General features: G+C 42.7%; 1 protein-coding gene across 1 annotated transcript; it reads left to right on the top strand.

The window, feature by feature from the left end:
• Positions 1 to 1,194: 1,194 nt before the first annotated feature.
• On the top strand, positions 1,195 to 17,611 carry RHAG (Rh associated glycoprotein). Its single transcript, XM_083435417.1, has 10 exons — positions 1,195 to 1,373; positions 3,736 to 3,919; positions 6,941 to 7,091; positions 9,530 to 9,677; positions 10,808 to 10,974; positions 12,449 to 12,586; positions 14,145 to 14,266; positions 16,315 to 16,388; positions 17,023 to 17,096; positions 17,398 to 17,611. Exons 1-10 carry the CDS (start codon positions 1,265 to 1,267, stop codon positions 17,467 to 17,469), a joined length of 1,239 nt encoding a protein of 412 aa, XP_083291543.1. The 5' UTR covers positions 1,195 to 1,264; the 3' UTR covers positions 17,470 to 17,611.
• Positions 17,612 to 17,679: the final 68 nt, after the last annotated feature.

The raw sequence follows: 17,679 nt of genomic DNA, 5'->3' as shown, positions 1-17,679 counted from the left end.
GAGTCCCCTGTCTCCTCCTTGGTGGAGACGGTGTGCTCTGTTGCTTCCAAGAAGAGCTCCAGCTCTCTAATTCTTTGGAGCGTAGCTACACGTTCCTCCAGTTGCTGGACTTTCGATCGGCAAGTCCTAGGTGCTGAGGCTTTAACCCACAGCGTCACCCGCGTCCCTTTTAATGAATTACCAATCTATAATCAATAAAAATAACAGCAAATCACAATGCATAAAATACCACAAAGCATACAAAACCATGTAAAAGGATCAAATTGAGAAACAAGGACAGGCAAATTATAAAACTATTAAAACTTCTCTCTTCTCAGCTGCTGCTGCGGCTGCTGTTCTTAAACTCATGGTCTGGGAAACACCACTGCATGATGAGGAACAGAAAGTCTCTCTCCCCGCACAGTTCTTCCTCTGTAGCAGCAGCAGTAGTAATAATAGTCTCCTGGATGTGGATATTTGAGAAAAGAAATGAAAAAGTGCTGGTACTGTGTACCACTGAGTACTGTCTGAAAAAAAAAGCACTGGTTCTGGGCACTTATTATCTATATATCTGTATCTATCTCATGTATAATACCATTACAGTTCCACAATTTAGGGGCTGCCACAGAGAAGGCCCTCTTCTGGAGTGCCATTACCAACTTAAGGGTGGTTACCTTAATACCTGAGAAGACTACTAGGGATAGATGGAGTCTTGCAGATATTTGGGGCCTAAGGCACCTGAGGCTTTAAACCACCTTGAGTTGGACCCAGAAACAATTCTGGCAACCAAATTGGGAAATACCATGCAGAGTTATTTGAACTTTGTACTACAAACCATTTCCGACAGATTATAGCCTCAGTGGCTATTTTTATACCTTTTAAACAATATGCGGGGGGGGGGGGGGACAGTTAGAAATAATAATAAAAAGTGTTCCGAAGCCATATAAACGTGAGTCATAATTTCATGACATTTCCATCCTTGCCATGACTTAGCGCTACTTTGGTTACAAGCCTATATACCCCACAGAATATTGCCTCCCTGGGGTATTTTTTTTTTTTTTGGAAGAGCGGCATATAAAAATAACAATAATTGTAAAGTCTGGGACAGGAGACTTTTGTAAAGTCCTCCTTTCAGTGAGCTTGACATGGGCAAGGACAAGTTTTTGCCATGTCATTCTGTCGTAACCCAAAGGAATATAAACATTGAGCCTCTCTCTCTCTCATTATCACTCGTCTGCAGACTGCTGCAAGGCTGGCCAACACGGATCCATCTTCCTTCACAACCATGAGGATCAAATTCCCCATACTTGCCATTTTCTTGGAGGTGGTCATTATAATTTTATTTGGAGTATTTGTAAAATATGACACAGTGGACAGGAGACAAGTATACCCACGTGAGTGTTTTCTATTTGTTACCTTTGTATAGTGCCTGTCTCATCAAGTTCTTGAAGAAGCCTGCTTTGTTGGTTCATAAACTTGCTTTCTGGTACAGCGAGGTGCTATTTGCATTGCTGTACATAAGCACAGACTAATGTTGGAGAGCTTCTTGGTTTGTCTCCTGGTGAACATGTTGCACACCTTAAATTAGTAGCATATCAAATGGCCGTAAAGGTGCTGATGGCTCTATCTCACTTCTGCCGCACATTGCTTCTAGAAAGCAGACTTTTGTGGTGATAATGTGAGGCTTCTGTTCCTGCTGCACCCATCAAAGTTGTCATTTAAAGTTGTGTTTCTGTTTAGGTCTCACTCCATCTAACCGCTTTGCAGAATTTGGGGATTCAAAGTGTCTTAGGCCTTGTGCATCTGAAATCTTCTGGCTACAGAGACGACACAGAGGATTCTCATTTACCATTTTGAACTCCTATCTCGTTTTCCTGCCCGCTCTCACACCCCAAGGGCTGAATGCTAGATTAAAACTGCCAGGCAATATAGGAATGACTATCTTCTAACCCTTTGGCTTGAGCACTTTTCCTCCTGAAACTACGAAGTCACTGGGTTTGGGGGCTTTAACTGATGCTGAAAGAAACTTACTGTCCTTTAGCCAGGCATAGCTTTTGTCATGTTACTGCAGTTCATCATCTATTCTGCAGAAGCCTTTAAATAGGATTCAGTAGATATGCATTCAATTGAGTTGATTTTAAGAATGGTCTGTCCCATAAACAATTAAACCAGGATTAATTTGCTAAAGTGTCTGTTTATTTAAGGTGGCATAAAATAAGTGTTTAAACTTGTTTAATTAATTAATTACAATTAATCAATTCCTCAGCTCTGTTTGAAAAGTTTTGGAGACCACCTACCCTTACGTAAGGTCACAAACAGCCGTGGAAGAATCAGGTCCCCCACTCCCATCCTCAAAAAGAAAATACCATATTTTTCACTCTATAAGACGCACCAGACCACAAGACGCACCTAGTTTTTGGAGGAGGAAAACAAGAAAAAAAATATTCTGAATCTCAGAAGCCAGAACAACAAGAGGGATCACTGCACAGTGAAAGCAGCAATCCCTCTTGCTGTTCTGACTTCTGGGATAGCTGCGCAGCCTGCATTCGCTCCATAAGACGCACACACATTTCCCCTTACTTTTTAGGAGGGAAAACGTGAGTCTTATAGAGCAAAAAATACAGTAGGTGGAATTTTAAACATATCAACGCAACTGTTATTTTTAAATATATATCTGTTAATTCTTTTTATAAAATATATTGCAATATATTCCCAGAAATATGCACCTTGTGACACTCCTGAGTTTGGGAATTTATTTTCCATATTTGAGAATATTCTACCCATGTGCTTGTTGCTTGTCGAGGACCCCATAGCCACCCTCAGATAAAGACACAATTCACACAGAATTTTTGTTAAAGGTTTTGGGCATAATTTTTGGCCACAACTTTATTGATTACAGCATGTGAGTGGTTGCTTAGGCATTGGTTCGCAACTATCTGTTCCAGCATAGAGGTAGGAACAAAACTGACATCCGCAAGCCTGCAAGAGTCAGTAAGGGAAAACATTTTGGGGAGAGAATAGAGCTGGGTGCCAGGCTCTCATCTCTCCCCAAATGCTCCCAGGGGCTCTTGTGTGGCCTTAGTCCCTTGACAGGGGTTTGGACAAGAGCATGGTGAGCCCCTGGATTGCTTTAATGGAATATCCTTGCAGCAGCAGCATTGGAGGGGTAGGTACAGCCAACCATACCCCCTCCACCAATGCCTAACCGCAATCTTACAAGTTGTGATGATTTGCTACGCAGTAGGCAAAAACCAAATGGGACCAGCCAATCAGCCAAATGGCAAAATTCCTACCAGGCCCCTGCCCCAAAAGCAGACAACCCCATGACAGGCATAGCAAGGTCAATGCGAACAGCCCTAAATATAGGGAGGGTGGGCGGGTGATCCAATGCGCGCAACGAAAAGAGGAAGCTCAACGCTGAGTGCAGGGAATAAATAGCCCCTCATCAGTCAATCATAAAATTGCTACACCAAATTCTCTCCAAAGACTGAGGGGTTCCCAATCAGAATCGTAGCCATCTATAGTAACCCGCCTAGCAACAGAGGGATGTCTTGGTTGCCGCCACCGCAACACGTGCTCTCCAGGAAGGAGAACCCGCTTTCTCAGAAATGATTGACTGCACTTGTTTTAAAAATATGCTCTGTGGGAAAAGAGAGGGTTCTTCAGGGTGGGTAACTGGGAATAAGTTGTCATTATTAGCTTTCAATTTATGCAACCCATCGTGGGCCCAACACATTGTCTTCCTTATCCTTCCAGTCTTTCAGGATGTTCATGTGATGATATTTGTTGGGTTTGGTTTCCTGATGACTTTCCTGAAGAAATATGGCTTCAGCAGTGTTGGCATAAACTTCCTCGTTGCAGCCTTGGGTCTCCAGTGGGGCATCCTGCTGCAAGGATTCTGGCATATGCACTCAAATGAAATCCACATCAACATTGGCAGGTAAGGGGGGCATCCTGAGAAGCCCCTGTCACTTAACAGACACCACTGTCACTGGAAAGACCACTGGAATGCATAAAAGAGTCCCGTGGCTCCTTAAAGGCTGAAAATAGGATTGTGCTGTAAGCCTTTGCAAACTCGAAAACTAAAGCTCACTTCATCCGATCAGGTGTCTATGCTTAAACCAATGCTGTCTCCCACATCAACTTGCCCAAACATTAAACATTAGAAGCCTGTCCCTGTCCCATCACAGAAAAGACATGCGGGGGGAAAGGAGAAGGTCAGCCCCCCCAGGAAACACTGCTGCTGCTTACTCTTATCTTTTGGGCATGAAGCAAAACTGGAGAATAAAAAATGCAAAAACAAAAACATTCCTGATCCAAAACACCCACCCACCTCACTCACACACGAAAACAAAGATCACCACAGCCAATCACAAGCAAACAATCACACCCTAGGCCAACCTCAACCTCTCTCACCACCAAAGGAACACAAGTGAACAACACAAGCAACGCTGACACCAAACTCTACATACATTAAACGTAATAGAAACACCGCCACCCGACCCCACCCCATCCATCTTCCCTCTCTCCACCCCCCCTTTCTTTTTTCTTTTTTTTCTTCTCCCCCCTAATGCCTCAACAAATGAAACGGATTTGTAAAAATGTTACATGGGGGGGGGGGAATACGGTGCATTACACTTACTTCTGTAAAACAAGAAAATCCTTAATAATTTTTTTTTTTTTAAAAAAATTCTCCCATTCTCCTGTTTGTTTAATATCCCTCTGATATTGTATAGGACATTCTGGTATTTTAACTATTTTTGTTGCCTTGCTGTTGTCTTTGCTGTTTTGTAGTTATTTTCTTTTTAATAAATTTCACTTATATGCATTATCAAAGGCAGTACAGCAATACCCTAAATAAATAAACGTGCCCAAATAAAACACGAGTTTATGCATCTGATGAAGAGGGTTCTACATGAATAAACTTTGTGTTGGAATACATTTGTTAGGCTTTAAGGCACCACAAGACTCTTGGGATTCTTGCCCCTCCCTGACAGAAGGCTCTTGGGAAGTGGCTGGAAAACCCTCTGCCCAGTTTCATGGCCCTCTGAAAACGAGGAGACGGGTCAGTCCAACACTTCTGGGAGATGATTCTGAGCTATGCAGCCTCTTTTCCATGCTTCTGGGAACTGCCAGAATGGTGGCCGAACGCACAATCTGGCCAATGAGCCAAACGTGCATCCAGGAATTGGTGATCTAAAATCAGGCTTACCTTGGATTTGAAGGCTGAATGTAATGTTGGTTTCTCGAAAGTAGTCATGCTGGGTGTTATATTGGGGTGGATGAGTTGAATAATGTTTATATTCCCTTCTTTTCTTTTCCCTTCATTTCCTCTGGATTTTTAACATTTAGTTTGGACAAAAAATTAAAATAAAATCAGGCTCACCCATGCATCCTCTTTTTGAAGTTTCAATGAGACTTCCAAAGCCATCGTTACCCATCTGGTACTAGAACTGAATTTTATGCAGAAATAAAAACAAGCAAAAATTGATTTCAATAGAACTGCTTAGTTACTATCATTTCCCCATAGTGCTGGAGAAACCCAGCCAGATGGGCGGGGCATTGTTGTTGTTGTTGTTGTTATTATTATCACAACCACCCTCCCAATAGTATTGTCAAGTATATTGTAAAAGTCATGAAGTCAATAAATAAGACTTTTACACTTATATGAAAGTGTAAAACGAAGCAAATACACTTAAAATGAGTTTCACTTGGAGCATATATTTTAACACAATTCATAGAGCCTCTCCAGGTTATTGCAATTTTCATGCAAAACTACACAGCTCATAGTCAGCTGCTGCAATGAATTAATGTATCTTCCCTCAAGGTGGTGCTCTTGCAAATGAGTTCTTTGCATCTTTGCTCAGCGCATTTTCCCAGTGTCAAAATGCAGAGGCTTATCGTTAACAAAATACAATTTGCCGCCAACAGCTCCACTGCTATAAATGTCATTAGAGACAGGTCTGCCCATGACATTGCTACTGGCAAGTGGCAAAACCTCATCTCTCATGCGCACACTGTTTCCAGCACTTTCCTGCTGCAATGTTGTGATGTGCATTCCCCATGAGTGCAAAAAGCTGGATGCATTTCCGCTCCCCACTTTTTACCTGAGACAAAGGAAACAGAAGACAAACTCGGCCGAGCATTCTCCTGGTCTTTTTCCTGCCATGGTCCCAGAAAGGAATTTGTAAGAGGATTGAACCAAAGGGGAAATGTGAGGTTAAAGTACATTTTTGTAGGGTAAGGCCTCGGAGTCTCAATTCAGTGATCAATTCAATAAACATCAGGTTATTTTTTCAAATTAATTGCATTTATTCTTTCAAATGGTTCGGGTCCAAACTAGACATTCTAAGGCATACACTCACCCTTGTCTTTTGCCCCTCTCATCTCCTTCTTACACAGAATAGGAAGGGAAAATGGTTCTCCCTGACATTAGCAGCTAACATTGTGAGATGCCCTAACAATGATGCCTGGTTGTGATGTTTTATATAGAAGAAAAAGATGGACAAGAAACACTGAGTGGGGGCAGTCTTATGTGGTACTTTTAATATCTGGGTTGGCCCTCAGGGTGTTGACACCGTATATTGTTCCTAGTACTGTTGTTGTTTTAGAGTTTACTTGGAGGCCATTTTTTAAATATTTTTTTTAAGCACTAGGAGCTGTTGGGCCCTGCTCTGGAATCTGCTCCTGATGCAGACTGGGCGTACATTCTGCACTAGAGGACCATGACTGCTTGTCCTTCAAACTAAAAATGGCCTTAAACTTACGAGCACTAACCATGAAGGGTGTAACTGGTAGCTGAGATCTTTCATACAGTCCCAGTACAGCTTTCAAAGCCACATCTGCTTAGGCATAGGATAGCATCATCATGCCACTTCATCCTGGTCTCTGAACCCTCATACATCTATGACATCATACCTGACTTTGGTTTTTATTCTCCCTGTTCCCTTCCCATTGAAAGCATGATCAATGCAGACTTCAGCACAGCAGCTGTCCTGATTTCCTTTGGGGCTGTCCTGGGGAGAACAAGTCCAATCCAGATGCTGATCATGGCCATTTTTGAAATCACCATCTTTGCCTGCAACGAACACCTCGTCGTGTCAGTATTACAGGTAGGAATTTTCTGTGACATGTATGAAGTGAGAAAAGTTGTTCACTTACCATATTTTTTGCTCCATAAGACACACTTTTTCCCTCCTAAAAAGTAAGGGGAAATGTGTGTGCATCTTATGGAGCGAATGCAGACGGGCGGTTCTGCTCAGTGCTCCCTTCAAAGCAGTGGCGTAGCGTGGGGGGTGCAGGGGGGGCCGGCTGCACCGGGCGCAACATCGGGGGGGGCGCGCTCGCACTCGCACTCGCAGCTCTCTGGCCCTACCTGGCTCACTCACTCTCTCTCACTGCAGTGCTGGCTGTGCGAATCCGATCCGAGCCCCCGGGTCGCCACCCACTGTGGAGGGGAGGGTGCCAGGCGTGTGGTGTGGTGTGGTGCGGTGCGGAGAGAGAGCGAGGGACTATCTGGGGGAGGGACAGTGCAGCGGGGGGGCCGCAAATTACTTGCCTTGCCCCGGGTTAGGGGGCGCAAATTACTTGCCTTGCCCCGGGTGCTGACAACCCACGCTACGCCACTGCTTCAAAGAGCTGTGTGGAGCATGTGTGCAGCTCTTGCTGGCTTTTCCCCGAGGAGGGAGAAGAGACTGACGGGCTGCCCTCTGTCCCTTCCCACACCTCCCAGAAAAGCCAGCAAGAGCCGCTGCCAGGCTCTGCTCAGCGCTCCCTTGTAAGGGCTCCCTTTCATCCCTCATCCTGCTTTGCTGGGAAGCCAGCAGCAGAAGAGGCGCTGTGCAGCTATCGCTCTTGCTCTGCTGGCTTCTTAGCAAAGCGGGAGGAGGGACAGAAGGGTTTAAAGCAAGAAAAGTGAGAGCCACTTACATGCTCTGCGCAGAATATTTTTTTTCTTGCTTTCCCCCTCTAAAAACTAGCTGCGTCTTATGGTTGGGTGCGTCTTATGGAGCGGAAAATACTGTATATTCTGCCCATACTTTATAGTGGAAACATATCCTATCTCTGTTTATTTTGATGTGCCTCAAGTCTTTGTGCTTACACTTGTTCTGTTTCATCTTCGCTGAAGCTTAATTCATCCAGTAGTGTCTAGTAGGGTGGGGTGACTCCAGGGTCAGGAAGGCAGCTCCACCCCAACACATCAGCTGCCCCTGAATTCAAGAAGAACAGCAACATTTGACTGTCATTTAATGATCGCTCCTTCAGGGACCTTGCATTGATGCCGCCATGCCAAAAGATCCCCTGCAATCTGTCCTTCAAAGAGAGAGAGAGAATATAATGAATAATGAATGTTTAAAATGATTTGAAATAGTGTTGCATGGAAAACCCCTCTGGAAGGCAGTCCTGACAGCTGACATTCTTGCCACGCTCACTTTTACATTTTGATCCTGTCCATATGGCTGAAATCACACCATGCAGGCACAGCCCTGCGCCTTGCATGTGCCAATGTTGACCTGGCTTGCTGGGGCTGGCAAAACACACTTCCTCCTTAGAAAGAAAATGGTGCATTTTCCTCACCCATCTCTATCTGCCCATCAGTTTCTAACTCCAAAAGCCTGATATAGTAGTAATAGTAATAAACATAACAACTGTTTCTCCTCCAGCTTTCGGAGAAAGGAGTACAGTTTAGGGATGCATCTCTTTTTTAAAAAAATAATATTTATTAAAAGTTTAAAGATTACAGAAAAAAAGAAGTGAAAAAAAGAAAAAAGAATAAACAATACAAATCAATACATTACAAACATAAAAAGAAACAAAAAACACAATACATCAAAACAAAAACAAAAACAAAAACAATTAAAAACACATCCAATATTTATCATTATATTTCATTAACTTATTTCCTCGACCTTCTCACACCTCCCTTTTTTGTATTCTAGTTATTAACTATATCAGCAAATCCTTACCATCTTTCACTACTTTCTGTCATTTAATTATCTTAATCTATTTTAACCTTATCTTACCATCAAAACCTTAAAGCTTATTTATACTTAACTCCTTATAATGTTTCTACTAAAGCCATATAATTTCATTCCAACATTTTCCTAACATTCATTAATTTCACAATATTTCTCTAAATAATTTTTTTAATTTTTTCCAATCTTCTTCCACCGTCTCTTCTCCCTGGTCTCGGATTCTGTCAGTCCTTTCTATCAATTCCATATAGTCCATCAACCTGGTGATCTTTTATCCGAGGCTCAGTATAGGGATGCATCTCAACAAGCCAACCCACCTCCCCAACTCAACCCTCCTCTTCCACGTGGCCACCAGACATTGTCTACGGATAAGGAGGGAGCGAGGGAGCCTTGCATACTTGTGCACTGGCACCAGAAACTTGAAATGAAGACTCCCACGTATTCACAGTCATAGTTATCTGAAGTTTTCGCCCTCTTATGATGGCAGTTGTTGCTTGGCTTTAAGACAGCAGTTCAGCATACTACATGGTTAGGATTAACAATTAATTGTTGCAACTAATTATGCTGTTTTGCAGGCCACTGATACTGGTGCATCCATGACTATTCATGCTTTTGGAGCCTATTTTGGGCTGGCAGTAGCTCGGGTCATATACCGGCCTGCTTTGAGAAATGGACATAAAAATGAAGGTTCTGTTTACAATTCCGACATGTTTGCTATGATTGGTGAGTAGGAGGCTTCTTTCTGTTATGAGTCAATTTTCATGATACTGTGGAGAAGAAACATATCATACCATGAGGGTGGCCAACAAAAGCTCTTTTCAAAAGCTATTTATCATATGATGCCTTGCCTGGCATTACTGCATGGTCAAGGGTTCTGAAGCAGTTATGCCAGGAGACTCAGGTAATTAGGTCTGTATGAAAGAACCATGAGGGTCTGATGCCACAGACATTAGGGGCTTTTAATTCCAGCTTTTGGATTGATAGAAACAGTTGTCTCACTTCTCCAAGGGATGTGGAATTGTGAAATGTTTCTAAGGTATACAGCTGTACTAAGCCACCAAGTGATCTGGATGAAGTCCTAAGTGCTGCCCTGACACAATTTGCCAGGCATGATGGAACACCAGTATTGGTGTACCAGTGCAATGATAGTTCAGGTGGTCACATTGGACCAAGCGTATGATAATTGGAGGGAAGAAAAGTATAGGAAGGTTCCAGTCCCAGAATCACTGGTTAAGAGGATCAGGCAACAGAGGATGGGGAAGATTTCTCCCTGGGACCTTTGGGCGTCATCAGAGTTTTCTTTTCTTTTTTTAAAATGTATTTTATTTAAGATTTTCTTGTTTTACTCTCATAACTTTTTTTTTTTTACAAATCGGTTTCATTTGTTGAGACATTAGGAAGAATAGGTGGGAAGAGGTGGAGGGGGGAAAAAGATGAGTGGGGTTGGGGTCGGGTGGTGATGTTTCTATTTTACTTAATATATGTGGGGTTTTGTGTCAGCGCTGCTTGTGCAAGTTGTTTGCTGTTCACTTGTGTTCCTTTGGTGGTGAGAGAGGTTGGGGTTGGCCAAGGTGTGGTTGTTCATTTGTGGTTGGCTGTGGTGGTCTTTGTTTTCATGTGTGAGCGGGGTGGGTGGGTGTTTTGGATCAGTCTAGCCATATTGATTTGTTGGTGGATTTTTGTCATTGTCTTGTTGGGCTGTGTATGTGATAAAGGGGAGCCATACTGGGAGTCATCAGAGTTGAGAATACAGGGAGCTATCTGGGTCTGACCAGCTTCCAATGTCCTTCAAAGAAGACCAGAGGAGATTAATTAATGACATCCTGCATTTTTTTGTTATATTATTTATATAGGTACCCTTTTCCTCTGGCTGTTTTGGCCCAGTTTTAACTCAGCAGTTGCAGCAACAGCAGATGCCCAGCAAAGAGCGATCATCAACACATACTTTGCTTTGGCAGCTGGCACACTCACAGCATTTGCCACCTCTATCCTGGTGGAAGGCAGAGGCAAACTTGACATGGTAAGCTTTGTCTTGAGCACGATGCATATCCATCACAGTTAACAACCACTCATTTATGTCGGGGTTTCTCATTTCTCTACTCTCTAAATTCAGTTCACCACATTCCCACATCTGTTTGCAATTCAAGAAAGTCATCACAAAAATTCACCAGCATTTGGATTCTCTTAATACACAGATTTTTGTATGCAATTTTGCTTATTGTGCACAATTCTTTACAAGCTAATATGATGCTTTTTAACACTTTCCCCCAATATATGCATTTTGCACATATGTTTTTGGTTGGAGGACTGCATCACAAAATTTGGAGAACCAAATTTCTTCCTTATCACTAGTATGGATTCAGTTGGGTTTCTCAGAATGTCAGTATACAGTTGTTGCCTCAGAGCCACCCAAATCAGGGATTGTTTTGCTTTGGCTAGAATGAATTTTTATAGACTTCATAAAGGTTTATGTCTTCTGGGGCTGTTCCTGTCTGACACACTTTGCAGAACATACCAGATTTTTTACAAGATAGGACAAATCCAGATTAAATGGGGCAGGGAGATGATACAGACTAGGATTTTGCTGTCAATGCCATCATGTGGACACTTTGAAAAACCTGTGTCCACAAGGAGCACTCATCCTACAATAAATATCCATCAGGAAGACCCTTTGTTGAAAAGGTAATTAATTGTATGTAGGGATTGCAAAATATATCCATTTTGTTTTCTCTCCATTTCTCATTTTTACACTCTTAAATTCAGTTCTCCGCATTTCCACATCACTTTGTAATATATATTTTTTAGTCCTCATGAAAATTCACCAGCATTTTAATGCAATTTTCTCCCAATATACACATTTTTGTTTGCAATTTTGTCTTATTACTCATTTTGCAAAGCAATCTCCTCTAATGTGATGCATTTCCTATGCCATTTTCACTAATGCATTCATTTGTATGCACATTTTTGTGTATTTCTGTACACATCACTTGAATAAAGAACTGCAGTTCAAAATTCAGAGCAGTGCAAACTTTCCGAAGGATGGCTGTTTCTAGTCACATATTTTCTTACAAATGCAAACTGGATCTAATTTCTCTTCCACCTCTAGTTTTAAGTCACCAGCTACATTGAAAAGACCAATTTGTGGGGCTAGTGGCATCGGTGAGGGAAAGAGGATAACTCTGTGAACTACTTCCAGCCAGAATGAAATTCTGGTCAGCCTGCTGGTGACATCTAATTTCTGCATTACAGGCAACTCCCCACTTACACAAAGGTTGCGTTCTGGGCCCCTGCACTCTTAAGTGAAATGTGCCCCTGGTCACGTGAGAATGCCAAGTCCAGCTTTAGTTCAATTGTTTCTGCAACTGCTTTTCAAATGTCATCTTTGCAAATTCCTTTGCAACTATCTTGCAAGACTAGTCAATTACAGGAAAGGCAAGCGGTCTCTTGGTTTTACTGGTGTGAGATAACGTGTCAATATGTTGTGCCCCACACAGGTGCACATACAAAATGCTACTTTGGCAGGAGGAGTTGCTGTGGGTTCCTGTGCCGACCTGAACATCTTACCTTTCGGTGCAATGTTAATTGGCAGCACAGCTGGATTCATCTCAGTTGCTGGATTCAAATACTTGACGGTGAGTGCTGCTTCGTTCTTTTTAGATTTGTCCTACCTTTGATAAGAGAATTTGCACACTGCACTGAGTAGGCCGAAATCCAAGCTGTGCTTGTTAGTTTACTTAATAGTTATTGCTGTGGCTCATGTTGCCAGGATTCTGCTCCTTTCTGAGTGCATTTTCAAAGCCAATCAAAGGGAGTAATGGGAAATTTCAATATAATCCTGACTTATTCTGGTATCTAGATAAATTTGCTTTGGTACATCAGGGCCTGCCGCAATTAAAGATTATGGTTGCTGTTGAGTGAATGTCCCATTCCATTGCCCTCGAGCAGGCCGGCTTCTCTCCTGAGCATCACACCATTCAGCACCTGGCAGCAATGGGAGTTCATGCCTCTGTCTGGTGCCCTTATACAATTTGAGCTCTCTCACATTCTTTTGAATGGCTGGAGACCGTTTTTGTCAGACTGATTCCACATCTGGAGTGGGAAAGAAAAAGGTCCCCCCCCCCGTTGTTACGATTGTAACTAACACCTTATCTCGGTGGGGAGGGGTGTTATGTACTGAAGTTCTCTCCATGGGCCAGCAGGGGGATACTGTAGATAGTTCAGGTGGACATATGCAAATAAGGGATCGAAAATGACGTTCAGTGATTTTGCTCGGTGTTTCAGCTCAGTGATTCAGCTCCGCTCAGAGGGTGGCTGCATCTGGCTGTGCTCTGTTGTCCATCCATCCCACCTTCGTCGCCAGTGTTAAGTTGTGGGTGAACATATCAGACAACACAGCGATTCTTCAAACAGCTCTTGTTTATTCACAGGCCAGAACAGAACTGAACTGAAGGGCTCAGCCAGCCTGCTTATATAGAGCTCCACTAGAACGTAACAGTAACCATTTTCTGTAACTATCCAATCACTGAACGTCACTTTCGATCCCTTATTTGCATATGTTGACCTGAACTATCTACAGTATCCCCCTGCTGGCCCAGGGAGAGAACTTCAGTACATAACACCGGTCATACTGGGAATTTGCCCTATTGCCAACATAGAGGTGTGCAACTGTTTTGTCTTACCATATGGGGAGACTTGCCCCGTCAGGTGGCAAGGAAAATTGTGTTGGATTCTGAGTCAGTAGTCTTACTAAAGCCAGAAACAGCTTCCCATTCCACCATTATTCCTCCCTTGCATGGCCACAGCCTCAAATTCAGTTGTCCAAAGATGCTACTATGTTGTATCCTATCTAGGGAAATATTTTTGAGATTATTAATAAATCACAGAATGGGAAGGGACATCAAGAGTCATCTAGTCTGACCCCCTGCAATGCAGGAATCTCAGCTAAAGCATCCATGACAGATGACCATCCAACCTCTGCTTAAAAACCTCCAAGGAAGGAGAGTCCAGAACCTCCCAAGGGAGACCTTTCCAAAATGTAGATTATATTGCAGGATACAGTGGTGTCATTTTATGTTGTGCAAATTTGCTCTTCGATCATGTAAGACAACCTGTGCAAATAAGGAAGAACAACATCCTTTCTAGATACCCTGTTTTACAGTGACTTGGAAATAACCTTTTGTTTCCTTGCAGCCTTTCTTTGCCTCAAAGCTGAAGATTCAAGACACCTGTGGAGTCCATAACCTGCATGGCTTACCTGGCCTTTTGGGAGGCATTGCAAGTATCATTGCAGCTGCTTTACAAGTCGAGAACAAGTGAGTTGCCTAGAATCAGGCCCTATCTGCTAGTAAAATAACATGTTTTCATTGGTTGCAAACTAAGTTTTGACAGGTGACAAAAATGGCCAGACTAAGAATGTATGAAATGTTGCTTTTAGATTGCCTTCTTGGGATGCAGCCGCTTTGCAGTAGGAGCAGTGTTAGAGCACAGATCTAATCTAGAGCACAGATTCGAATCATAGAATTGTAGAGTCGGAAGGGAACCCCAGGGTCATCTAGTCCAACCCCCTGCAATGCAGGAATCTCAACAGACCACAAGGCCAACGTAGTATAGAAGAACAGAATGTTTCAGTTCCACTTTCTCTCATATTCTCATTTTCCCCCAGTGGCGTAGCGTGGGTTGTCAGCACCCGGGGCAAGGCAAGTAATTTGCGCCCCCTAACCCGGGGCAAGGCAAGTAATTTGCGCCCCCCGCTGCCCTGTCCCTCCCCCAGATAGTCCCTCGCTCTCTCTCCGCACCGCACCGCACGCCTGGCACCCTCCCCTCCACAGTGGGCGGCGACCCGGCGGCTCGGATCGGATTTGCACAGCCAGCACTGCAGTGAGAGAGAGTGAGTGAGCCAGGTAGGGGCAGAGAGCTGCGAGTGCGAGCGGCCCCCCCCCCAGATGTTGCGCCCGGTGCGGCCGGCCCCCCCTACACCCCGCACGCTACGTCACTGTTTCCCCCCAATCTTAAGATCTGCTCTCTACATTCCACGTCACTTTTCAATTTACTTGTTTTAAAGTCCTTATGAAAATTGCCCAGAACTTTATACAGTGGTACCTCGGGTTAAGTACTTAATTCGTTCTGGAGGTCCGTACTTAACCTGAAACTGTTCTTAACCTGAAGCACCACTTTAGCTAATGGGGCCTCCCGCTGCTGCCGCGCCTCCGAAGCACAATTTCTGTTCTTATCCTGAACCAAAGTTCTTAACCTGAAGCACTATTTCTGGGTTAGCGGAGTGTGTAACCTGAAGCGTATGTAACCTGAGGTACCACTGTAATGTGTTTTTCTCACTTTGTATGTTCTTGCAAGCAATTTTCTCTTTTTTTAAAAAAAATAATATTTATTGAGTTTTCCAATAACACAACACAACATATCCACAAAAGACACATAATAATAAAAAAAAGAGAATAGAGGAAAAAAAGAAATAAAGACAAAAGAAAACCCAAACGAAGAGGAAAAAAAAAACCCTCTTCCCCATCCCCCCCCACAAAAAATCTCAAAAAAACAAAACTCAAAAAAGGGGGGGGGGACCCAAACAACTCAAAGTTTCAAATTCCTTCTTTTTTAACCTGTTTCTTTGACTTCCTCCCACCTCCCTCTTTGTATTCCAATTTTTAATCTAATCGGCAAATTCCATCCAACTTTTAGTGCTTTTTCACTTATCTACCTTTACCCCTTGTGAAGAAGAAAGACAATAATAGAAAAAGAAAATTTACTTTAAATCTTCTAATCTTAAACCCTATAATAACATACCCTTATATCCTAATGTTTCATCTTCCTTATCTTACTCCCTGGAACCAAAATAAATTCCTTCCGTCATCCCCCATAAATGCTTATTAAAATCATATTATATCAAATTTTACTTAAAAATTTCCAAATTTGTCCCACCATCTCTTCCCCCCGGTTTCAGGTACTGCCAGTCTTTTTTACAGCTTTTTAAGATCTTTCCAATCCATAAGTTCAATCAGTCAGCCAGGTTGTCTTATGTCCGAGGCCATTAAACCATATTCCTGGCCTGTCAGCAGAGTCTTTTTCGAGCCTGAAGTTATGTCAAAATGCGCAAGCAATTTTCTCTTACATACTGCATTTCATGTGAGCATTGAGCCTCCTCCTTCCTGTCCTGAAGGCAGGGGCATTGGAGAAGTCAAGAGGCAGCAAAGAGGAAGACACAGGCAGCTAGGGGACCACTGAATATTGGACCCCCACATTATTTTTTAAAAAGCTACATGTGTTTTATGTCCCAAAGAACACACCTAACAAATTCCACTCATCATGGGTGAAGGTGATGCAATATGTATTTTATCTCCCCTTCCTACAGTTTATCGACTGGTATGCAGGCTGCTGCTCTGGGATGCTCCATTGCAATTGCTTTGGTAGGAGGAGCTTTTACAGGTCAGTAAAATACAGGCCCTTATCGGTTGCTTTCAGACGGGTGTTTGTTGTGGGACGGGTGCACCCCCTTTATCTATTTAACAGCATTAATATGTCGATCGGTTGTAATAAAACCTCTAAGCAGTTTGCAAGAAGTGTTGAAACGATTAAGAAAAACAGTTTAAGACCATTAAAAATATTTAAAGAGAAAGAAGAATAAAAGTAAAAAACGCTAAAACGTGTCTGCTTCTATGTGTCTGGATAGGCTTGAAAGATCTTTGAAATAGGTGCTGAAAGAGTGAATGGAAAGCCCAAGGTTTTTTGGGAAAAACAACAACAAACATATTTACAATATCAAACCACAATCTGGAAACCTCCTTACAAGTGTGTCTGTTTTACTGTGTAGAACCTAGTGTGAAATATAATTGCACTAGCAAGAAAACAGAAGACCCCTCAACATTCTATTGCTTCAAGTTGAATTAAAATACACAAAGCTAATGTTAAGCCTAAATTTTATTTTGGGGGGCACAAATTGATGAGATAATAGACTAATGAGGATTCTGTGGCATTTCTCCAATATTCCGTCTTACTGTTGTTTTATAAAATCTGTCATGGGATGCTTTTAACTACGGCTGTGTCCCCCCCCCCCATGCAGGGTTGATTCTACGTTTGCCTTTCTGGGAGCAACCACCTGATCAGAACTGCTATGATGACTCCGTGTATTGGGAGGTAGGACAGAATAATACAACCGAGTGCATAAAAATAGCATTTTTCTTTCATGGTATCAGCACGATGAGATAGCCAGTGCCAATGTCTCTTTCTGGTCCATCCTTCCTATTTCTTAATAAATGGCTCCACTTTGCAGCGCTCTTTTCCAGATCACATTTGCCTGATTGGGATTTCCAGGGCATAGAAGGATGTGCTGTGAGCTGTGCTGAACTCGCTTTAGATTTTGGTATGTGTGGTGTAGCTTCCTTTGGCTACCAACTAAATTCTGTCTACTCAAACATCTTGTCTGGTTTCCTTCTAGGTTCCCCTTGAAGAGCCATCATACAAGAGCAGTTTTCATTTACCCAGAGAGCCACAGCAAGATCAGCATTGAAGCACAGAAGGAACTATACATATTTAGCTTTTTTCCCAAAGGTGTTTTCTGTTTCTGGTGAAATAACTGGACCATGCATTGTTTTTTTTCCAGTTTATATCTGCTTTAATTTACTGCAAAAATAAAACCAGAGTAAAATGTTTTTCTGGACTAGTATTAATATTATGCACATTCACGCATTACAGCACTACCCACTCAACGCTTGTGTTT

Source organism: Podarcis tiliguerta (genome assembly GCF_965153285.1).
Source record: "Podarcis tiliguerta genome assembly, chromosome: 3".
NCBI classification, from domain to species: Eukaryota; Metazoa; Chordata; class Lepidosauria; order Squamata; family Lacertidae; genus Podarcis; species Podarcis tiliguerta.
This window is presented reverse-complemented; position numbering and strand designations above follow the sequence as displayed.